General features: G+C 36.1%; 1 protein-coding gene across 1 annotated transcript; it reads right to left on the minus strand.

Annotated features, from left to right (window-relative positions):
- Positions 1–4666: 4666 nt before the first annotated feature.
- On the minus strand, positions 4667–14345 carry LOC104244373 (phosphoinositide phosphatase SAC2-like). The gene is made up of 16 exons (XM_009799785.2): positions 13840–14345; positions 11899–12103; positions 11651–11813; positions 10863–11085; positions 10502–10578; positions 10011–10198; positions 9840–9937; positions 9592–9725; positions 9365–9493; positions 8517–8850; positions 7989–8110; positions 7780–7893; positions 7039–7230; positions 6306–6482; positions 5370–5472; positions 4667–5130 (listed from the first exon to the last, which is right to left on the minus strand). The coding sequence occupies exons 1-16, from the start codon at positions 13933–13935 to the stop codon at positions 5011–5013; spliced, it is 2475 nt and encodes an 824-aa protein (XP_009798087.1). The 5' UTR covers positions 13936–14345; the 3' UTR covers positions 4667–5010.
- Positions 14346–26553: the final 12208 nt, after the last annotated feature.

The raw sequence follows: 26553 nt of genomic DNA on the forward strand, positions 1-26553 counted from the left end.
TGAGTTCTTTCAAAAGCAATCTAACGAGTGTATAAATTAAATATAAATGACATAAATAATTCTTGAAGTGTACCTATTTAATTTTGTGACATTAACGACTTAGTTAGAATGAATATGACTTTTTTAGTAAAAGTTTTGTTTTATTGTTTAAATTAAGGCACAAATAAGCCACAAAATATAACTCCTATTTTTCTTATATAATACATTATTATAATAATGATGGAGTCAAAAAGTTTTCCGTTTGACGATGATAATAAAAATCAATGTGCCAATTAAGACTAGAGAGTTTGCTGCCATTATATTTTAAACCGAGGGAGAAGAACAATAGCCACAAAGCATCACAAATTATAGAGAGCCAGTTCGTTTCAAAATAAAGCAGAAAAAAGTATAATATACAACTAGTAGTGTTCCCAGCTTCAGTTTCTCCATCTTCATTAGTGAGCATTTTCAATTTAGCTTATGGGGTTTAAAAGTTGTGGCTTCTTTTGAGTTCGTCAAGGAAAACAAGAGCAGATTGTGCTCATTGTGTCCTGGTCTTTTATTTTAGGAAACAATCGTGTCGTTTTTTTGTTTTTGTTTTGGGGTTGGAGCACTTTTGTGGGAGTCACATGACTTGAACATTTTGTGGGAGCTATTAGTTTTTAACATATCCTAATGGAATGATGAAAGTACTCTGTTTCGAATACTTGAAGGAAAATTTAGGGAAAACTATCCTCTATACCCTCTCAAAATTTTAATAGCCCATGTTTTGTTCTACTTACAAAAAATGGCCATTCGGCCCAAAAGTATTGCATATAGTAGCCGAAAGGAATGAATATGATAACATAAGCACCTGTAGCTTAGTGGATAGAGCGCATGTTTCCTAAGCTGAAGGTCGTAAGTTCGACCGCTGCCTGGCGCATTATATAAATATTTATTTTGCAATGTATAAATATTGTATCCTAGTACGACAGTGTATCCTTGGTGTATATTGAGCCTATCTCGAGTGTGTTTGTGTATCTAAAGTGTATATATTTGTGTACCCCAAATGTATTTTGTGTCGTGAATGTATAATCTGTCTGAACAATGTATCAAAATTATATATAATGTGTATTTTCTAATATGTAAACATAGTGTATATAAATTATATACAATTTTGTATGTGTAATGTGTGCACACTGTATATTTGGAGTGTATCATGTATTTTTGTATAATGACAGTCTTTTTTGTATATATTTTGTATAGTTTCATCTATTTTGTATAGTTACATTTATTTTATATATTTTTTGTATAGTGACAGTCTATTTTGTATATTTTTTGTATAGTGATAGTCTATTTGTATATTTTTTGTATTTGTATAGTGACAGATTTTGTATGAATTTTGTATAGTGACAAATTTGTATGTATTTTGTATAGTGACATATTTTCTTTTCAATATTCAAAAAAAAAAAATTGCTCTCCAATCTAATATAGTCTAAAAATATAATACATGGTCTATCTCTACATTGGACAAAATAACACAATTGAGAATGATTTTCTATTAGTGGATTCAAAAACATAAAAAGGTAAATAAATAGGAAGAAGGAGAGAAGGAAAGCCATCAGATTGAACCCAAGTAGAAACCTAACGACTTGCACATTTGTAAAAACATAAAAAGGGACGCTTTACTTGGATGGAAGAACCGAACTTTATCGTGAAATTGAAATCAAAACCCAGTCAGTCTAACCCATTGTGCTCGATCTCGTTGGCTTTAGATCTGGACGGAAACTCAAACACCGGCGACCCTCCATTAAATCTGGCGACTCTTTCTTCTCGTTTTAGTTACTATTTTGGGGATTTTGATATTATAAAAATCTAGATCTGAAAGATGGTTTGCTTACTAATTTGAATTTCGGCAGTATATAGCTTTTCCAACGACCGTGAAGTTTTCCGGCTAAACCATTTTGGGCCGGAAATATATTTCTCCAGTGAACCTGTGTTTGTTTGTGTATAGTTGTTACTATGAACTTGTTATGCTGGAGATTATGGGATACCTTGAATATTACTTTTGTCGGAATCCAACCCACTAACGATAAATAGGGCCCGATTCTGCCGCCTACATTTCTACAAGAAAAGAGAGGAAAATCTACATTATGATTAATTGAAAATTGAGAAAGTAAGAATTGGAGTTGTGAAAAGGAAGCTACTTTTCTCAAAGGAAAGAAAAGATTTGATTGTTGCTTTTTGTAAGCTGACAAATTGGAGCTGGAATTTGTTGGAGAAAAGGGTTTCCCATTGGAGTTGTAGGCTAGGGACAAACCTAGGGCCATTGATGAAGAGCTTTGAAGGCATGTGGTGCAGATATATAGTTCGGTGGCTAGCCACTAGAATTATTTTTGGGCTATAAAATGCATATTGAAATTTTGGGCTACCGGATGCTATTTATTTTGCCCGATGAGCTATAAATGAAGTTCTCTCGAAAATTTAAGGATGTAACTTAAGTTTGGGCTGTAGATAGGGGTGTACATAGACCAAATTGGTTCGTTTTTTATCAAAATCGAATCAAATCAATTATATCGATTTGGATTAGTTCGGTTTTGTCCGAATTTTTAGGTTTTTTTGGGGGGTTTTATTTATATGAATATTATTTCAATCTTACTTTGTTAAATTCTTTATATGTTTAGTAAAAATTGACAAACATATGATATATTAATATCTTCTTATGAGAGAATTTTTTTAGTAACATGTGATAGTTATTTTATTAATCGTCTGGCAATAAATTTTCGTTGATGTACACTTTCAAGGTTAATTGAATTTAATAATTAAACATAAAAATCAATATGATACTTATATATAATGATATGTTCTATTTAATTTTAAATTATGAAAATACGACTTCAAATTAAAAAAGATGTAAGAATTTAATAGATCTTAACATAAGAAAATGATCATACAACCTATTATTTAAAATTAGTAAAACTAGAGCACTTTATATTTAACTAAATATTACATCCCATAAGAGAATCGTAAATATTTATAGAGATTTTTTTAAAAGAAAAGTCTCAAAAGTACATATAAAAATTATATATTTATATGTCGGTTTGGTTTGAATTTTTAACTCAATACCCAACCTAATCAGGGTTTTTAATCAGTTTGATGCAATTTTCCGGTTCGGTTTGTACACCCTAGCTCTAGATTAGGGGTGTTTTTGGCCAAAAGCTCTTCTAAATCACTGCAAACCATGTCTCCACGTGCAATATATCTTTTCTCTTTCCTATTTAAAGATTTAAAAAACATCATGTTACATTGTTTACTTGCTCCACCAATAAGTGATGTAATAAGACATTAAGTAATGTGACAGAAATAAAAGAGCGTAATAGTGCTTCACCCACCTTCTCTCTTTTATCACTGTAATATCTCCCCCTGTACACACTTATTAAGGTAATCATGTTTATATTTGTTTACAACAACTAATACATCGAATAATAGTTTGGACAAAGATTAGCTATTTATATTTGTACACCATGTATCACACTGTATTATATACATGTGTCAGTTTGAAGATGTCACAGAACTCAAAAGATGGGACTCAAAAAAATCGTGCAGAATCAAGTCTTAGAAGGCAAAGAGTGAGCTTTCTCAATAATGAGTACTGGAATATACTCAACAGTGAAAATGAAATCTTAGTGATTTTCTTTACCTAATGAATTAGGACTATGCATCAAAGTCTTTGTTGTACTCCACTCTCACAATATTTACTACAACATGAATCACACGAAAATAGATTAGAAACCTCGATGAAACGCTATCCTCATATGCCAGCTCAGTTTTGACTCTAGCCTCTCATATAACTCCATATTCTGTCTATTTGTCATTCCCTCCTGAATGTGGTATTGAAAGGAATTAATCGTTTTTTCAACTACAAGCCGCAAAAACGAATGTTCTTGCTTACAAAAATATTGTACTATGTAACACACAGAGAGAGAAAGGAAGAAGAAGAAGAACGGGGAGGGGGCAAGGGAGGAATCACTAAGAAGTACGAACAGAACTATTAAGGCGGATCGAACAGCACCAGAAAAGATCAATGCTAAGAAACTACACCTTCACACTCAGGGAGCACCAGAAAAGATTAATACTAAGAAACTACACCTTCACACTCAGGGAACAAGGATGATGGACCCACTATAGTACTTAATCTCATTCTATTGCTACCGTACTTCATTTCTGAAGAATAGATAAATGCCTATCAATGGCCAGCCCTTCTAGCAAATTGCAGGGTAGATAACTAAAGATATTCTTCATAAAAGAACACATGCTTTTAGGCTAGGAGCAGTATAAAGGTGGGATAAACCAAACCACTATAATTTCTGCCATCAAAGCCTGAAAAGCAACGTCTTTCTGTCAACATAGCTGCAAAATGGTTAAATAACTAATAACAATGGTTAAGAACACACAGTAATTCCTCTGCCAAATCAATGTATTAGGTGCTGCAATGAGGCAACCACTCAAAGCAGTCCTCTGCTTAAGCCAGAGGCATTTTGGGAATATCCCGGAAACCATAAGAATTTCCAGGTGATGCTTTCCCTAATACTAGCTACATTGATCACTGTTGCGATCACAACCTCATAGTATATAAGTATATCTAAATTTCTCCTCAGCTACATGCAAGAATTCAAATTTTAAACCATGCTACATGGTAAAGATCAGCTTTTATACAGAAAAGAATACTGGAGCTCCAACTTATAAATTTGTAAGAGATATTTACAGAACTGAAACCTACAAAAACAGTTAGAAAATGAAGGAACAAAAAACAACTGAAAGAATCATCTGCTTCTATTTACTCTGTACTTTCTATATCATTTTCTAAAGTGCTTCAATTTACAATCTCAATGGCTTTGTTTAGGCATATTTTCTCTAACAAAATTCATTGTTCCGCTCTTACCTAATCAACATCACCTGTCATTTATTCGGTAAGTAATCCACATCCTTCGGATGGTTTGATTGAATGTAATTGTCTGAAAGAATACAGCTTCAACGAGACCGGAAATGACCTCAAGGAAAAAGCATATCTCCATTGTTAACCCAATGCACAAACATCTCAGAAAATTCATTAATACTTTTACTACTTCCTTCGGCATCAAAATTGAGATCTCCACTAGTTTGCTCCTGCCGCTAAAATACCAAGATTGAAGAAGCAAAAGGGATTACTCATGCGCGTCAGTATTATTATTAGAGATGTAGAGAGAAGCTAATAACAAGAGGCACAAAATAAGAAGGTATATTTAAGATTCTTCATATTCTAACCAAGGCTTCCAGCTAAAAGCAAGACCCAATTTCGTAAACTCCCCCCCCCCCCTCTCCCCACAAAAAAAAAAATATTACTACATAAGCGGAGTTTTGTGTGGACTGACCTTCAAGCTTGACTCACTTGCTGAAAAGCTTATTTCAGCTTTAGATCCAACTGTTACACCATCTGACGAGACGACACCAGATGGTGAGCTTATGATAGCAGATCTGCACGAATGGAGCTAAGTGTCAAATTTAAAGACCAAAGTCTGAAAACACGGCCAAGGAAGCATTAGCCATTAATCTAGTTTTGACTTGGTCGTTCATAAGAGCAATTTATTTGATCAGAAATGTGGAAAGCAGGCAGTAAAAGAATTAAATACTCCTTCCTTTTCTAATCGTCCTGCAAAGACAGACATTCGATGATTCGAAGAGTCGTTTATTTTCTTTCCTCATAGTGGAAAGAAGTCTGTAAAGGAATTAAATACTCTTTCCTTTTCTAATTGTCCTGTGAAGACAGGCATTCACAGAGTCGTTTCTTTCTTTCCTTCAATAAATAGTTCGTTTAAGATTTTCCCTTTTGCCTGTACTAGGTAATAATAAGCCTGAGCAAAAGAGTATTCAAAAAGTCACACTCCACCGAGTGTCAAAGGTCAATTTTTTGAAGCAGATCTGAACAATTATATTATATATAGAAGTGCAAGAAGTCTCAACACAACCATCAACTTCCTACTTCGTTTTTGCGTCATTAAGTCACTAACTTAGTGAGATAATCCGAAAGTCAAGCCTGAACCCCTAGCTAGTCTCTATAATGTCTCCTTAAATTTATTTTAGTGTGGGCTATTTCAATGCAATAAGCTGCATAAATCTAACGTTTTGGTTCTGGCAAAGTGTTGTGGTAATATTGGTGTGAGAACCAATGAAGCAAGCATTGGTTGATATGATACGTTTTCAACCTCCTGACTCTAGTGATCCCACCAGGACTTCTTTGAAAGCAATGGTTTAAACCAAGTATGCGGATTCAATTCTATCAAAGCTTTAATCAATAGGAAAGAAGATACCTCTCGTATGTTTCTTCTTCACATGAATTTCCGGATGAAGAGAGCCACTCAATATCTAGGAAATTTGAAAAATCAACTGAATCAACACGTTCACGCAATCTAACACTTTCATTGCCGAGACACTGCTCTAACTGCATATCCAGGAAAAGCTGTCTACCAGACATTGAGGGTGTGTACCTATTAAAAGTGAGATAAGCACCAATCTACTATGAGAAAACAAGAAATAAGGCAAGAACGAGATACACAACCCTTTCAAAACGCATTGCCACTCGACGTCAACAAAGAGAGGAAGCAACAGAGAAATTGGAAAGAGCCAACAAGAATCTTAAGAGTGATAACATTTGGTTAGCACACATTTGTCCATGAATAGTGTAGCAACCTACCTGCTATTAACTTTATTTCTTAAAAAACATAAAATGCGATACTAGACAATAAGAAGCTCCTTAAGAGAGAGGAATTGATTAGTACGTCTATTTTGGCTATAAATATAATAGCCACTAACCTGCTATCAATTTATTTCTTAAAAACACAATCATTACAGTCTTCATTGAAAAGATACATATAACATTCAAAAGTTGCAGTGGTTTTGTCAATGGGAGTGGAACCACATTTAGATACAACTCTCACAATGGTCAGCACTTAGCATCCATAAAATCGAAGGACTTTTGAATCAACTGATGTATTCTGCTGCAATAAACAAATCTATGCAGCAAAGAAATTTAAACTAAGCTACCTTGTAAATGAAATATCAGTTTCACAAGTTGAGATTTCTGGGGTGGACTCCGAAAGACCCTTACTACCACCTTTTGCACTCTCAGGCAAAGGTTGGTCAGAGTCATCAGTCTGCTCCGTTTCAGTCTCCTTGACAGGAGAGCTGCTTCCACAGATCAAATTTCCTTCTGATAGCGACCTTTTAATAAACGACCTGCACATGAAGAAACGGCTTCAGAAATAGCTTTGGGGGTTTTTGAACTCGTCTGGCTTAATTAAAGTATTTTTCTCTTTTGGGTTTTGACTTTTGACCAGAAGTTGAAAACCCCTAATCAGTTTTTTGTAAGTGAATTCTCCAGTACATCACCAATTAACTTTAATATTCATCTCAGATAAAAAGGGCAAAAAAAAAAAGCAAGCTTAAGGTAAACCATGAATTTTGCATGGACGAAGTGGGTGATAGATGATGGTTGTAGTATAGTACAGAGTTTTAGCCTTTAGCTAGTAAAAGGCTGGTCGCTTGGGCAAGCTCACTTCCCTAGAATGTATCACATATATATAAAGTCATAAACCGCAGGGTCACTTGGGACTCACTTTTGCAACTTCACAACTCAACTGTCTTAAGACTTCAACTTGATAGTAATTCACTTGATGAATTTTAACACTTCAATAACAAAATACTTAATATTCAAAAACTTTGTACTAATAGAAGTATTGACACTGAGGAAGAGACAAGGGAATGATAAATTAAAGATCCGGTTACCTAGAATTCTCCATGGCTAAACTCGATCCATGCCCACCAACATTATAGTGCTGGTCTGAATCCAATTCCCATAGAGCTGGCTTACCTTCTTGCGGTCGGAAATGTCCCAAGAACCTGGAATTGGGACCACATGTATTTATTTTAATTTGCCTTCATCTGTCGAAAGAACAGATACAAGAAACATACTGTAAAGAAACTAATTCACGTACACATTAATGGCATCTTGTTTCTCAGCGTCCATGTAGGCATTACTGTAATAGCGCTGAAGTGTCCTAAAGAGCTCCTGAGACTGAGTTGCTGCTTTCCATTGGCCTCGCCTTTCTGAAAATATCTGTTTGATCAAATCCATCAGTATAGCATACAGAACCACTAGACTCGTTAGAACTTATCAGCGTGTGCATTTACTGGTCGAATGTAATTAGCCAATTTGAACAAGACATCCGTAGATAAAATTTCATCATATTGAATTTCCAACTTTAGATATCCAGAAAAGGAAAGAATTTATTTCACTGGCAAACTAATCATAGATTTCAATTTAAAACATGATCAGCAGTCAACAGATGCCTCCTACTTAGATCTTGTAATTGAAAGATATGGTATCTGCAGATCATCTCAGACTTGGAAGTTACTTAAAGATCCTTGCTCACTACCAACTTATTACTAGAATATCCTGTATCCATCAGCATAATAGAGAAATAAATTGCAGAATTTTGAGTGAACAAACAAGGCAGAATTACCTTGTTATGTGCAGCAGACCCTCCGTATTGTAATGCAAGTGTGTCGCCCATTGCTTCATAGAGTTTCATTAGATTATCTGCTAAAGCTGAATCCAAATCAATGTTCTCCACATCTATAAAGCCCAAGGCATGCAGCTGATGGCCCAGGGCAACCAGCCCATAGGCATATTGGGCAACATTTGTGCGATCCAAACAGTCTATGCAATTAGTTCGTAATACCCCTCTTTGTAGTGTTGAAAGCTTGACATAGTAATCTCCACACAGATCACCACTAGAGGAGTTCGATTCAGCTCCCACTTCACAAAGGTCTTTTCCAGCTTGATCACCAGTATTGCTACAGAGCAATAAACAAAATCAATGTGAAAAAAAGGGTTCAGACGCTGTCATCGCTGAGAGAAAACCCATATAGGACATAGAATTGCTAGGCAGAAATCTTGGACAGCACTTTCAAGAATATTGAAGCCTACACATAGAAATCAGGTTAGTACCAAATTTAGCTTTAGCATACATCCATCTCTCTCTTTCGTACATCCATCTCTCTCTCTCCCTCTCTGACAGTGGTTATCTCACATAGGTTATTTCAATTGTTTAGGCAAATGAAAGTTCAACCAGACACAAAAGGTTACTATGTGGACCTGCCTGAGGTTCAAATTGCCTAAGCCTCAAGTTACAACAACACATATCAAAGGAGAAAATGCCGACAAAACCCACAAGAACAACTGAGCTCTTTAGCCCAAGCTAAGTGTTGGAAGCACTCTCCTAATTAATAAAGCTAATTTGAGAACTATCAACTCTCGTGAACTGAGATAATCAAATCTCGCTGGGAGGATTTGGATTACCAAACTTACCCAGTGGATGAGAATTTAAGCAATTTCCCAGACTTTGAGGCAGGGATAAGTTGACAGTGCAGAAAGCCTGTTAAATCCAACGCAGTAGCTGCCACCTTGCCCAGGAGTGTCAAGACATTTGTAGCTTTGCTGGAAAAGAGGTGTCATGTCATCAGCAACCCATCGGACCAACATACAAGAAAAAGAAAAAATAACAAGTACAACAATTTCGGAAGCAGCAAGCAGACCTCCTAGAGTGTTTATTCAGGTCCCAGTGAAGAAATCTCAAGTGGTTCTCCTCAGAAAGATCTTTATTTATAAACTCAATAGCATTAGCAAATGCTGCACGAAGAATTGTTTCTCTTGGCCTCTTCTCACGAGTCTGTTTAGCGTCAACATTAACAACAAATACAGGGGAAAGATGAGCAGAGAAGGTTAGACTACTGAAAATGAAAAGGCAACATAAATTGGATTCAGATTCCCTGATAAAGTTTACCTTAATCAAATTCAATATTATAATTGGATTTCCGTATCTCTTTACAAGATTCTCAAAGTGACGTTTGGTGGCTTCAAACTTCAAATCCTTCCTGGAGACTATAAAAAGAAACAATCATGAAAATTGAGAATATTGCATACTTCATAATAAAATATGCATCTTTTCTCATACGTATGATGTCAGGCTTAATATTCAAACGTGAAGTTTCTTGCGACCAGAAAAGAGGTATTGAACCCCGGTTCTGCACAACAGCACTTATTTGTACAGGGAAACCATCACGCATATCTTCAAGCACAATCTGTTCCGTTTCCACATCATTTGCTACGCGACCCTTCTCATTTACACCTCTTTTTAAATATCTGCATAACATAAAAGGAAAATAACTCAACAACTAGGAGATGAACCATGATCACTAACTGAAATACTGAATTTAAATTTACTTATACTTCACATGTATCTGATCAGACAAAGATCATTTACATGAAAGTAACTGAGAACACTCTTTTGAATTTTCTTCATCTTTAAATTCAACTTAGTCATAGGTAAATGCCAAAATTACTCAAATGGCACACTATTGCTGGAGTAATAGATCTACCAGAATCCGATGAGATAAGTCAGCATCAGATAAAAAAGGATATAGTATTAAAGTCAATTAGACGAACCTGGTACCGGCATAATGACGAGAACGTCTAGCAATTAGGGTCAACACAAAATCCCGATTAGAAATAGAAAGCGTCACCTACAAAAAGCATCAGCTACATGATAACATGTTTAAAGTTGTATCCTAGCAATGGCTAAAATATCCAAGTCATTTAATGGGTAAAGCAATCATGAAACATCACAATACTAAAGTCTGAGAATGAATCACAGGTTCCTTTCAATCTGAATATACCATCACCTAGTACAACAAATAAGTTGGTATCATATCTAAAAGGAGCATCTTCCCCACTACATTGAGGTCAAAATTCAGATTTCCCTTCGGTTTCATATAAACCTCTGAAACAATTTCAAGTAAAAAAATACCTGTTTAAAGAATCCATATACTAAAGCGACAGTCCAAAGAGTATTTTTGAGCTGATAGCGAATTCCTCGGGTTAAGAACTCATTCCATACGAACATTGTGTCGTAAAGGGTGAGTCCAGTCTCACAATTGCTCAGATTCTTTTGAAGACTAAGCATAATATGATAGGAGTAGCTGAAAAAGAAGTCCTTTGTGAGATCCACCGTGCGCAGGAGCTTCTTGTATCTATTCCCAGAATAAAAGGAGAAAGAGAAAGAACCAAAAAGCAAAAGTGAGTTAATAAAGCAGATGCAGTGCCGAAAAAGGAAAAATATAAAGAATGAGGAAATGCTGATGAAAGAAACTATGAACAAAAAAGGCAAGCATTTGTGCCACTGAAATCCTGATGGTACCTTGTCTCACTCAACATGTAAAATTAACATCAGAACACCACTGTAGTTTGCCCTGTAAATTTGCAGGAAATAAACTGGCAATGGGCTCTACAACAGTATAGCTACAAAATGTTCATCTATAATGTTCTCACTATAGTTTATACTGTCCACGCAGCTAAAACACTGCAGGGGCTATTGGCAAGATAGTATAGAGATTACCTCAAACGTGAGACAAGTTTAAAGATTACAAATCTCAGAGCAGTCCAAATAAAAGAAAACAAAATAAAAATGAAACAACCACATCTAGGATAATATCTCATAAAGATACAAAGAAACTAGAAGTAATGTTATTTCCATTATAATGCCTTCTCAAAAGTACTATGGACATTTTACATTTACATGCAGAATTGACAAAAGACCTGTTCTCATTCTTAGAATCCATATTGGATAGCACAGTTGAATTGGGGATTGGAAACATCTCGCTCTTCGTAATGGCATAAACCGCATGACCGCATATCATTCCGACTTTCCTTCTTTTTGTAATAAGCACCATGTAATAAGGTCCCAAAAACTTTACAAAACCTAAAATCCACCAAAAACAAAGAGTTGCATTACAAATAAAAAAATCCATTCAGAAAGAGAATGAAACTTTAGTGGTATAACATACCAACAATTCCGTAGCAGGTCGAAACAAATTTAAGCCCTCCAGTTGACTTGTTCCCTTCATGTATTCTTTTGAGGAGGTCAATGCATTCAAGTTCTGAGTATGTGGCAGAATCTTCATACATGATTAGCTCCGACGGCTCTAACCTGTCAATCTTCAAAACTTTCCAAAAAGTCCTAGTTTTATCCCTCCCAACCATATAGAAGTTCTGCGACATGTAAAAGTAAGTTAACCGTTGTGACAATTATATAAAAGCAAATTAACTTCATAATCTTCATCCATATTCAGTATCCAGTACAATCAGCAGAAGGAAAAAAAGGAATAACTAAGGATATGTGACTATGCACAGATATATGCTCCAATCCCACATAGTTAATAAGGTCAGCATGAAAGAAAGAGAACCAACTTATTGACACACACACATGCGCATATATATATATGTATATGTGTGTGTGTGTATATATAGAGAGAGATTCTATGCAACTGGGGGAATAATTTAAGTAAAAGATTTTTTTGACATTTAGTCCTGAAATCTCGGAGAGTGAATGTACAAAATAAAAATGGAATAAGGCTACAACACGTGTGACTTGAAGTGAGGACAGAGAACAATTTTACTTGAAAATGCTTACTTGGAAGAGAGATAGCTGACTAAATTGGTTATTGGCAAAATCTACAAAATCTCAAGTACACACCACGTAGGAAAGACAAAAAATTCCCTATTTGGCTTTACTTTTTTGAATAAACTAAATCAAGCTATATTTTTGCATGATGGAATAAGAAGTGCAACAAGCATCTCTTTAGTTATCAAAGTCGACCTAAGATGAGTTTAAATAAGTATTCTATTCTGTTTTACACATTCCACTTATTACCAACAAAATGGTGGTCAAATAGAAAAACGATAGGCCAAACATTTTGGGATGAAATGAAATATTGAACATTTTAAGCAGCATTCTATTCAAGTAACTTAACAAGTTCTGATCCAAAATGGTCTAACACCTGACACCAACGAGACAAAATATGCTTAACAAGCCTGTACTAACAAGAAACAATCAACACGAGACAAAATATGCTTATCCTTTAGCTAAAAGGGAAGAGCTTGATGTACATCATATCATCTGTAGCTTGATAGAAATACAATATAGCATTGGAGTCTGACTTCCCCCCTTTAATTGTTTCATAAACTCATTGACATGTTGAGATTGTTAAGTTATCAAGTTCTCTGTTGTTTGAACTTGAGAGAAATAAAGAAAGACGCCACATTGTACTAGTTACTTTCTTTACTAAAATGAGGAGTCTTATTCATTTAGCACTATGGGAAACAACCTCACGCGAGTCACTTCCCTTAACAATGTGATAAACCATATCATTTCCCCTTCTACATGAAAAATGAATTTCCCTTTGGAAAATAGACAAGCAATTTGGAGTTAAATACAAACGTGAAAATTTCCATTTTGAGACCAAGAACCTGCAATATTAGCCATGTAAGATCCAAAAGACCATCCACAAGCAACAAAATTATAACTTTTTTTTCATATGGTCTAAAGGTTGTATCTTTATAGAGATGCATCACACAAAATATATTCATATGCTTTGCTTTTGAATGTAAACATTTGCTTTGGAGATATTGTTCTAAACTGACACACACAAAAAAAATATTGAATCGAAATCATAATTAAACAAATCGTAAACCAAGTCGATAAGCATGTAGGTAAAAATTAGGAGAACTAAAAAAGCAGAAAACTTGCTCGGCCAACAAGCTAAATAACCAAATAACGAAGTTAAATGACATCTTTGAAATACTAAAAGTTACTAATACATGATCTAAAGGAAAAAAAAACTCTTGCAATCTACAACTGGAAAATAAACATATAGCAGAATTTTCCAGTTTAATAACATAAAGAGAAAAAAAAATCGAGGAAGTAAATCAAATCGTCAAACATATACCGAGCTAGTCTCATAGAGCCGAAACTTCTGGAGATATAAGGGTCTCGAGTCGTGTTGCTCATTGTTTTCAGATTGTTGACTGCTCTCTGAACCCATATTCTCCGATCCCGAGCCTCAGGACCGGCAGTTTTATCTCAGTTGAGCATAAAATAGGAAAGAATTCGCTGGTCAACTCACTACCAGAAACCTTAACTGGTAACCTTCTTCTCCAAATATAAATAACCTGATATTCTAAATCACAAGCGAAAAAAAAAACTTTGGAAACTAAACTGTGGAGTGAAAACAAATCAGATATCAAAAAAAAACAAAATATGGAAGCGAGAAAAGCTCAAAAAAAAAAGGAAAAGTTAGAGCGAAAAGAGAAGTCAACACAGAGAGAAACTCTAAGAAGAGAGAAATAAGGAAGATTTGGGAAAGATTTCAGATCGGAAGAGGTAAGCAAGGGGACTAGAGCTCCGGCGTCTACATCCACATAAAACACGCAAATATTATTTATATTTATTATTTATTTGATTTGTACATATACAGCTAAGATATGCCGAAATTTTCAAATTGCCTACTGTAAGGCCTCCATGATCTTGTCTTTAATTCCTTTTTTCTTCTTTTATTTCCTTTCTTGAATTTATGGTGGTCTTTTTTTTTTTTTCTCTTTTTCTATCTTTCCTTCACTAGTTATCAATTCGAGTAATATATTTCCTCCTTTTTATATGTTTAATAGATACGAAATTAAATTACTCTTGACACTTAATAAAATTACCCTTTAAATTCTAATCTTAAATATTACTATAATATTTTCGTGGTCTGAGGCCGAATTTGAAAGTGGCGGGAGCACCATTATCAAATAAAAGTTTGAGCAAATACTAAAGTGAGAGTCAAACCCAAACAGTGCACTAAAAGTCAAATTGTGCCCCTCAAATCGACCATTGCAGTTGCATAAGCTTTAAAATATATATATATATATATATATTTATTTATTTATTCTAAAGTTATGCGGGATCGATGACTCCTACCGTGACGGTAGGTCCGCCTCTATTTGTGGTCACAAGAGCATATTATTAAGGGCTTAATAACTTATTTTAGTTTATGTGAGAATCAAATGTTTCCTCTTCCATGTAAGTTCTCAAATTATATTCACCCTTTCCTCCCATCAATATTTTAAGAATTACCTCATAATTAAGGAAAATAATGCTTTTGGTAGAATCTAAAAAATGCACTTGGGTTGCAGTGTCAAATTCATATCAAGCACATATATTTATTCAAAATCGTGACTTTCAAGTTTCAATATTGTATATAGCAATTATTTTTATAATTTACTAAGAAATTACTAGGTGTATAACTACACTAATCAATCAGACTCGAGGAGACAACTAACGTAGGCATGCTAACAAAATGATTGTGGACAACATGATCTTAAGACATTGAAAATAGGATTGTTTCTTAATTGTGAAATAAAAATTGACCTATGATTACTTTAATTAGCATTTCTTCTAAAGTCTTTGGAGTATATATAACAACTTGGAGGAATGGTATCAGGTATGTATACATACAGCTATGGTCCCTCCACTCGGAAAGTAATGCCAATTTTTCAATGGGAATATACCTATATATATGCCGTCCAATAATTGATACTTGATCTTATTCACTATTCAGCAGCTAAACTACAGGATTTAGGCTTTTTCTTTTTCCCTGGTCAACTATACAAAACTTATGAGGCAAGAAGAAAATGGAGAAAAAATTGGATGGTAATGATAGAGGATTTAAGCTTCTTGGTTCAACTTTTAGAGTTCTTAGCTTTGTACTTGTTCTATTTTTTAAGTTATAAGTTCATATCTATTATATGTTATAATTTTAGTAAATTTTTACGTCTAAATTTATGCTTTGCACATAAAAGACTGGATTAGTCCTGTAGAGAAGAATATATATAAATTTTTACGTCTATTATATATATATATAAACTGATTTAAATATTAAAAATATAAAATATAGTCTTTATGTAGAGAAGAATATAAAATATAAATATTAAAATTCAGGTCGGCCTTTATTAAGATTATAATCTTCTTCTTAGATGGTATGATTGATGATATGATAATATTAAAATTATCAGATGCAGTTGTTTTCTATATATATCTGAACAAATACTACTATTTTGTTGTAGGTATATAAAATGTACAACTAAATATATTATCGAATAAAATCCGATTTCTACATCTAGTTTAAACTCTTCTAAACTTGAGGTAAGGCTTCTAGCAAATATTTCTGCATTATTATTGGTACTTAAATTAATAGACATTAAAAAATTCTTTTTGTTTTTATGGTACGGTAAAATTTATAAGGTAAAAAGGTAAGGATTTTTTGCGGTAAAAATATTTTTTGTGATTAAAAACTTATGTTGTAAAATCCTACTCGGTACTCTCTCTCTCTCTCATATTCTATAGACCTGTATTGTTACAGTATTATCTACATTATGAACTGAAATTACCCCTACCCCTTCTATACTCTTTTTTTTCTCTCTCTTCACTCTGTTCATTTCTTCTTCCTAGCCTTTTAAAGAAATAAATCTATTCTTAATTCTTTTTTCTTTAACCTCACCCTGGCCATGGTTAAACACATATACCCATTCTTGGTTATTTCCGGGTTTGACTTAACCGGTTTCTCCTAGGAATTTATAGGTTAATCCATCAAAATTATTAAGAAATTGAAAAGATAACCATATACTAAGAGTGATGTCTAGTTATTTACAAACTAATAATTGAGGAATAATAAACATAAAACTATACAAAATAACATAAAACTGTAAAAAACAAGGGTAATATCTAGAAACATAATTTAGATAAAAATAAGTAACCCACACACACACACACACACACACACACACACACACACACACACACACACACACACACACACACACACACACATATATATATATATATATATATATATATATATATATATATATATATATATATATATATATATATATAGTTAAAAGAATAATAATATTGATAGCTAAAAATTAATAAAAATATTGGATTTCCTCGAGTAAATTGTCACGACCCAAACCGATGGGGCGTGACGAGCGACCGAGTTCTACCTATCGAACACCCCTAAGCATACATCTAAGATATAAACATGAAATAAGTGTAGGTCATGCATAACATATAGTAATAAAATACTGAATCATGTGAATAACTGTCGCCTATCGTGGTACAAGGCAAAGTTGAACTCAACATCTCAACACAGTAGAAATTTTAAATAAAGGTGAAAGCAGTTAATATTAAATAAAACCTTTTAGAATAAAATATAACTCCAACAGTACTAAACAATCCATCCCCAAAATTCGGTGTCACTGAGTGCATGAGCATCTAAATGATAACAACATCCGACTGATAAAATACTGTCTGGAAATATAGAACAGTACAACATGAAAGGAAATGAGAGTCAAGATCAGCGAACGCCATGCAGCTACCTCAATAGTCTCGTGAGTCTGACTCCTCAATCAGCAACCGCCATGACCAGAAGTGTCTAGATCTGTACAAGAGGTACATGGGGTAACGTGAGTACACCAACTCAGTAAGTAACAGAAATAAATAAGGAACTGAGAAGTAGTGACGAGCTATGCAAATACAGTTATCTCAATAACTTTCAAATAAGAGTAGTCATACTTTCAATTTAGCAGTTTAAGTCACATCAGTACGTACTCAATAAACTAGATATCAAATTTGACTGCGCAGTAAGTAATATCTTTCAATAATTTTCAAAACAGTGATATGACATCTGCGATGCAACAGTAATGAAGTAAATGTATTTTCTCAAGATAACAGTCACTTTGTCCTCCCATTCACTTCAAGTTCACAATCACTCATTCCTCATATTTACTCATTCCTCCCAGTCGCTCAGCACTCGCACTCAGCAGGTACCTGCGCTCACTGGGGGTGTACAGACTCCGGAGGGGCTCCTTCAGCCCAAGCACTATAAACTGCATAGACAACTCATGTGTTGTACGGACGACTCATGTGCTATAATATAATATAGTATCTGGATCCGCACGGACAACTCACGTGCTATAATATAATATCTGGATCCGCACGGACAACTCGCGTGCTGCACGGACAATTCACGTGCTATAATATCAATAACCTCACAACTAGGCCCTTAGCCTCACTCAGTTATCAATCTCTCCAGTCTCTCGGGCTTTCAAAATTCATATAAACAGCCCAAACAGAGGTAATGTCATGTATCAACAATGAACAACAAGAGACGGAGGCATAATAAGCAATAAAAGCTATGACTGAGTACAAAACAACAATTAGCAACTAATTCAGCAAGTACACGACCTCGCAGGTCTCAACAGTGATCACATAAGGCCTAAACATGATTTCTAACATGAAGTACAGTCAATTTCTATGAAAACAGAGGGAACATGTATTAAACAGTAGGCCAATTAATTCCACAGTCTCGCGGGACGGACCAAGTCACAATCCCTACGGTGCACGCCCACACGCCCGTCACCTAGCATGTGCGTCACCTCCAAAATAGTCATACGACACAATGTTCGGGGTTTCATACCCTCAGGACTAGAGTAATAACTGTTACTTACCTCAATCCGAGCAAAATCTTTCTCCACAATGCCCTTTTATGCTCAAATCGACCTCCGAATGCCTTGAATCTAGCCACAATAATTCGATTCAGTCAATAAAAATTATAGGAATTAATTCCATATGAAATTCTATATTTTTCATTAAAAATCCGAAATTGCACTAAGAATTTGCCCGTGGAGCCCACATCTCGGAACCCAACAAAAATTACGGAATATGAACCCTCATCCAACCACGAGTCCAACCATAAAATTTTTACCAAAATCCGACAACAATTCGGCCTCCAAATCATCAAATCTTATTTTCAAATCCCTAGGCCCAAATCCCCAATTTACACATCAAAAACATGTAATCTAGTCGGATTATTTGATGAAAATTTAATATTATTGACTAAAAATGATCACAAGGGATTGACCTCAAGAATTTCCATGATTTCTCGCTCAAAATTGCCCAAAATCCGAGTTTGAAACTTAAAAAATGAGAGAAAAATGGACTGCTCGCCCTTTAACTGCCCAGAATTTTCGGGGGTACTGTTCACGCGTGCGGGTACTGTTCACTCGTACTGTTCAAGCTGCTATAAAAAATCCAACAGTTGTCCAAAACAATTTCAACAGCTTTTCTTCAGTCTGAATCAATCCGTTAACCTTCCAAAATCCACCCGAGGCCCTCGGGATCTCAACAAAATACATCAACCAGTCCTAAAACATAAGACAAACTTACTCGAAACATCAAATGGTATCAAATAACACTAAAAGAGTGAATCACACCCCAATTCAAGCCTAATGAAACTAGGAACATCCAACTTCTATATTCGATGCAAAAACCTACCAAATCAAGTCCGATTGACTTCAAATTTTGCACACAAGTCATAAATGACATAACGAAGCTATGAAAATATTCAGAACTAGATTCCAACCCCAATATCAAACAGTCAACTCTCGGTCAAACTTTTCCAAAAATCTTCTATTTTTTTAACTTTCGCCAAAATGCGCCGAATTGTCCTACGGACTTCCAAATCCAAATCCGAACATGCGCCTAAGTCCGAAATCACCATACGAAGCTATTGGAATCATCAAAAATCTAATCCTTGGTCATTTGCTCAAAAGTCAAATCTCCGGTCAAACTTAAGAAATCTTTAGCCTTAGATTTCTAGATTCCGTTAAATGCCGATAATTTGACCTAGAGATCTCCGAATTTGATTTCGGACATGTGACCAAGTCCCAAATCACGATACGGAACTATCAGAATAGTCAAAACTCGGATCCGGGTTCGTTTGCTCAAAATGTTGGCCGAAGTCAACTCAGTTGAGTTTTAAAGCTCTAATTCACAATTTAATCCATTTTTCACATAACAACCTTACAAAAAAATATACGTACTGTGCACGCAAGCCGAGAAATTATTGATAGTGGTTTTCAAGATCTTAAAATACCGAGATAATTATTTAATTTAAAGATGACATTTTGGGTCATCACAAATAACATACGCATAAAAACATGCCCAAAAGACATATATACATATATATATGCGGAATACGACAGGGCTAGATGACAAGGACACATACTATCTAACTACACATGACTGTCTACAGACCTCTAATAGAGTGTACACTGTATAAAGGATGGGACTAGGCCCCGTCATACCCATATGTATACAAAAGTATCGTACCAAAACTCAATAGCAGCTCCGGATCAAATGGAGCACACCAACTCTCGCTGAGCAAGGATTCTAAGAAGGGGGACCGTTAGCCTATCTACCTGCACCTGCGGGCATGAAACGCAGGCCGACAGACACTAAGGGCATCAGTACGAATAATGTACCGAGTATGTAAAGCATAAAAATAAGTATATAAATGACATGAAAGAAACATGGAGTAAAAGACTCAACATGTAAGTATGGATAGCTCTGCAAATCATGAAACATTTATAATGTCATACATATGCGTATAAATGTCATGCCATGCATAGGTATATGCGTAGATAATATCATCAAGCCTCTGAGGGCATCCCATCATATCATCTCAACCTCCATGGGTAAAATCATAAATGTATACCAGTTGATCAGGTGGTGGTGCGTATATTACGCCATAACCTTTTTCCATACCACATATACATATACTATACGCGTATGTAACGGCATCTGGTCATGGTTCAATATAAATGTATAAATGGATACAATGCATAATGAAGTAAGTCAATAAGATCTCTCAGAACGTCATGAGACCCATGAACAGACGATATAATAGTAGGACATATGAAGAATCTAGAACATAGGCAACCCTAGTACTTCTAAGAATAGAATTATTTGTAAAAGTTGTGTGCTTGCTCGTTTCGTTGTATCATATGGATCACGCCAAAAGAAAAAGAGGGATAGCCTTCATGTACCTCAAGTCGTCAATGAAACTCCACAACAATCTTATGATAACTAGCGCGCCAACCCTATAACAAAGAAATACATGTACGACTTAGATGACACTAGTATATTACGTATCTCAAACGATAACTCGTTTCTAAAATAAAACAGGCAGTATCTCCCCTGATTTTACTACTCCCTCAAGACCACTATAGGCGAGATACAAACACAATACAATCCTCAACTCAAAACCAACCTAATTACAATTTGGGACCTTTAATACAACAAAAACCCCAAATATACCATAGCATACACAATCAACAACTTATCAATTAGCCAGAAAATGCAACGACGAGCGACCAACCTACTACCCTACCACATGTGGTGTTTATCCATGCCTTTTTATCCTTCCAAACTCCATAAATCAGCATCAAAATAGGCCAACACAAATGGACTACAAAACGGTTCACTAAAAGTGGAACAAAATCGAACGCACTGCTTCCAATCACCGTCCCGTGAGTTCTAACTATTAGAAAACCAATTTATCAACCTTCCTTGATATTTAAACACTTAATTACAGAAATTATACGTTTCTTAACAATGAAGTACCTTGCAAAAATCGAACTACAAAGAGAAAAGAGAGGCGGTATAATGATACTTACGTCGTAAGGATCGTTCTGATGTTATCACTTCTCGATTTCGTACCCTGGATGTTAGTATTCTTTGAAACCCTTTGGGGAGCTTAAGGAAAGGTTTTTATGATGTTCTCTGGTCGGGATCTATGTAAAAATGAAGAGAGAGATGAGCTAAAACCTAGATATAAACTTTTGAAAAGTCAAAGAGGTGCTAGCTTGGCACCCTCGCATTGGCCCATCATCCGATGCTTATATCTTTTTATCTAGATATCGTATAAATAAATGGTTAAGTTCATTGGAAACTAAATCCCAAGACCTTCAATTTGATATATAATATGTCCCAAAAAGACCTCATATAGTACACAAAATTTATTTCTCAAAAAGCTTTGATACAAGGCAAATCCCTAGTCGGTTTTTCTATCCACACATCATATATAGTCATATTACTACTTTAAACTCATTTAAATCATTATTAAAAAGTCTCATATTCATTAAACGTCGCCTTGGGACGCATAGGGTATAACAATCTTCCCCTCCTTAGAAACATTCATCGAATGTTAAACTCCCAGAGATCTATAGAAATTTTGGCAGAGTCTCCTCTGTAATGGTACCACTACCAACCTGTCAGACAGAAAACCCAACAATACAGAGCCACACAGGTCCACAATCATCAATAACACCAATGGCCTCACACGACCAATGACAATAACTAACTTAAGAATCAAGTACCATATACATACCTAAAGGCTGTGATATCTCAGGCCGGTCCTCCTCCGAAAACGGAAACAATTGAGGATACCTAGACTTCATGTCTTCTTCAACTTTCCAAGTCATCTCCTCCACATTATTGTTCCTCCAAAGTACTTTAACCGAAGATACATCTTTAGTTCTCAGTCTCTGAACCTGTCTATCTAGTATAGCAATAGGTGCTTCCTCATATGATAGTTGCTCTGTGACCTGAACATCGTCAATTGGAATGACTCTAGAAGGATCTCTGATACACTTACGGAGCATAAACACATGAAAAACTAGATGTACTGACTCCATGTTGGAAGGCAAGTCTAACTCATATGCTACTTGGCCTACTCTGCGTATGATCTTATAAGGTCCAATGTATCAATGGCTAAGCTTTCCTTTCTTACCGAATCTCATAATGCCTTTCATCGGTGATACCTTTAGGAATACCCAGTCATCTACCCGAAACTCCAAGTCTCGTCGTCGATTATCTGCATAGGACTTCTGATGACTCTAAGCTGCTAATAACCTTTCACGTATAAGCTTGATCTTCTCAACTGCCTATTGTACTAATATGGTCCTACTAACTTAGTTTCCCCAACCTCGAACCATCCGATAGGTGACCTATACTTCCGTCCATAAAGAGCTTCGTATGGAACCATCTGAATGCAGGAATGATAGCTATTATTATATGCGAACTCAATAAGTGGAAGATGATCATCCCAACTACCCCTGAATTCTATCATACAAGCACGTAGTATATCCTATAGTGTCTGAATAGTACGCTCAGCCTAATCGTCTGTCTGGGGATGAAATGTTGTACTAAGACTTACTTGACTCCCCAATCCTTTTTGGAAGGACCTCCAGAAATTAGTTGTAAACTGAGCACCTCTATATGAGATAATAGATACAGAGACACCATGAAGTAGTACCATATCCTTAATGTAAAGCCTTGCATAATTCTCTGCTAAATATGTAGTCTTGACAGGTAAAAAATGGGTTGATTTTGTAAGTCAATCAACAATCACCCATATAGAATCGAACTTACGCTAGGTACGAGGTAAGCCTATGATAAAATCCATATTGATTACTTCCCATTTCCAAGTTGGAATCTCTATAGCATGCAATAATCCACCGGGTTTCTAATGCTCAATCTTAACCTGCTGACAATTAGGGCACTAAGCAACAAACTATGCTATATCCTTCCTCATTTCATCCCACCAGTATACTTCCCTGATATCATGATACATTTTTGTCGCTCCTGGATAAACAGAATAACGAGAATAGTGAGTTTCTCCCATAATCTGTTGGCGCAGCCCTGCCACATTAGGAACACATAATCGACCTCGATATCTGAGGACTCCGTCTCATGTAACCTCAAATGGTGTCTCCTCCTTTTAAGGGACTGTATCTCTATAATGAGCTAGCAAAGGATCCTCATACTGGCGTTTCTTCACTTCAATTACTAAAGAGGATGTTGTCGTGTCCTGAATAGTAACTCATGTATCACCTGAATCTAGTAATCGAACTCAAAGATTAGCTAGCTGATGAATCTCATGGGCTATCTCACTCTTTTCTAGCTGTAAATATGATAGGCTACCCATAGATCTACGGTTGAGGCTACTACATTTGCCTTCCCCTGGATAGTACAAAATATCAACATCATAGTCTTTCAGTAGCTCCAACCATCGCCTCTTACGTAAATTCAATTCCTTTTGCTTGAAGACATACTGAAGGCTCTTATGATCCATATAGATATCAACATGGATGCCATACAAATTGTTCCTTCACATCTTTAGTACATGAATCACCGCTACTAACTCTAAATCGTGGGGCGGGTAATTCTTCTCATGATTTCTTAGCTGTCTAGAAGCATAAGCTACAACCTTACCATGATGAATCAATACACAACCCAATCCAATGCCCAAAGCATCACAGTAGATTACATAACCATCGGTACCCTCTAGAGTGTCAGAACCGATGCTGAAGTCAATTTGTCCTTCAATGACTGGAAACTCCGCTCACAAGCATCAACCCACTAAAACTTAGTTGTGTTCTGAGTCAACTTTGTCAATGGTGCTGAAAGAGAAGAAAAGCCCTCTACAAATATCTTGTAATAACCTGCCAAATCCAGGAAGCTACTAACCTACGTCGGTGTCGTGGGTCTAGGCCAAGTCTTCACTGCCTTATCTTCTATGTATCAACACGGATACCCTCACTTGAAATAATTTGTCCAAGAAAAGCTACATAATTCAACCAGAATTCATATTTAGAGAATTGTGCGTATAACTTCATTTCTTGTAGAACTCTAAGAACACTACGCACATGATCTGCATGCTCAGCCTCTGAACAAGAATAAACCAAAATATCATCTATAAATACAATCATGATTCATGAACAGATCTAGAAAGGTTTTAAACACACGGTTCATCAAATCCATGAATACTGCTGGGGCATTGGTCAAACCAAACGACATAACACGAAACTCAAAGTGCCTGTATTTGGTCCTAAATGTTGTCTTCGGAATATCTTTCTCTCTAACCCTTACCTGATGGTACCCCGACCTCAAGTCTATCTTCGAGAAACACCTGGCACCCTGCAACTAATCGAATAAATCATCAATCCTCAGGAGCGGGTACTTATTCTTGATTGTCACCTTATTCAATTGTCTATAATCAATACATATCCCCAAGGAACCATCTTTCTTTCTCACAAATAACATAGGTTCTCCCCACGGTGATGTATTGGGTCTGATAAAGCCTTTTTCAAGCAAATCCCTCAGTTGTTCTTTCAACTCTTTCAGCTCTGTAGGTGTCATTCTATAATGAGTAATAGATATCGGTTGAGTATCTAGTAATGTGTCAATAGAAAACTCAATCTCCCGCTCTGGCGGAAGGCTTCAAAGCTCATCGGGAAAAATATCGAGAAACTCACTAACCACCGGGATAGACTGAAGGGTTGGTGAATCTACTTTCACATCTTGTACCCGAACTACGTGATAAATATAGCCCTTTCTGATCATCTTCCTTGCCTTGAGATAGGAAATAAACCTACCTCTCGGCGATGCCGTATTACCTTTGCACTCTAGAATTGGCTCCCTTAGAAATTGGAATCGAACCATCTTTGATCTACAATCAACACTAGCATAACAAGAAGCCAACCAATCCATACCCATTATGACATCAAATTCTACCATATCTAGCCCAATCAGGTCTGCTACTGTAGAACGACTAAGAACTACTACTATATAATCTCTATATACCCATCAAGATATCATTGGATCCCAACAGATGTAGACACCTCAAAAGGTTTAATTAACTCAGGTTCTATCCCAAACTTGCTAGCAACCAACAAAGTGACATACGATAAGGTGGAACCCGGATCAATCAAAGAATATACATCATATGAGGAGACTGATAATATACCTGTAACAAATTCAGGTGATGACTCTTGATCCTGTCGACCCGCTAATGCATAAACGCAGTTATGAGGACCGCTCAAGCTAGATGCTCCACTTCTGCCTCTACCACGACCGGCGTGTGCCTATAAACCTTGCCCAGAGGGGCGTACTGATGACGATGAACCAGCTACAGATCCTGCTGGCTGAACTATACCTGCACCACCTCTCGTCGGACAATCTCTCATAATATGGCCTACATAACCACAAGTATAACAAACACCCAACCCCACGAGGCACTGCTCGTCATGTTGTTTACCACACTGAGAACATCGTGGCAAGGGTGGCCTCATCTGACTTGACTCACCCTTATATTGAGAACTAGAGGCCCTAGAACTCTGACTGGGCCCTGGATAGCTGGGACGATCAAATCTCCTACCGATAAACTAAGGAGGTGCACTAGCCGATGGCTGGGCTGGATATCTCGTGTACTGATGTCTCTGACTACCTTAAAACTCACCAGAATGACCTGAAGATCTAGCTCTCTTACTCTGGCCCCTATCATGCTCACGATCGGCCCTCTACTTCTGCTTACGCTCCTCTACACCATGAGCATATGCCTTAATACGAGAAATATCAATGCCTAGATGAAGTAAGACTGACATACAATCATTAAGCAGTTGCAGATCCAACCCCATCACGAACCGGTGAACTCGATCCTCCATCTTAGCTACAATAGTGGGAGCATATCTAGCCAAAGAATCAAACTGAAGGTTGTACTCCTGAACACTCATATTACCATGTCGAATGGTCTAGAACCTATCGACTCTGGCCTGTCTAAGCTCTGGTGCCAAATAATAACGAAGAAAAGCCTCTGTAAACTCTTGCCATACTACTGGAAGGGCATCCATACCTTTGGACAACTCCCATGACTCGTACCAATTAATTGCAACATCCCGAAGTCTATAGAAAGCTAGCTTACTGACTCAGTCACAGTGGC

This window comes from Nicotiana sylvestris, chromosome 3 (genome assembly GCF_000393655.2).
Source record: "Nicotiana sylvestris chromosome 3, ASM39365v2, whole genome shotgun sequence".
NCBI classification, from domain to species: Eukaryota; Viridiplantae; Streptophyta; class Magnoliopsida; order Solanales; family Solanaceae; genus Nicotiana; species Nicotiana sylvestris.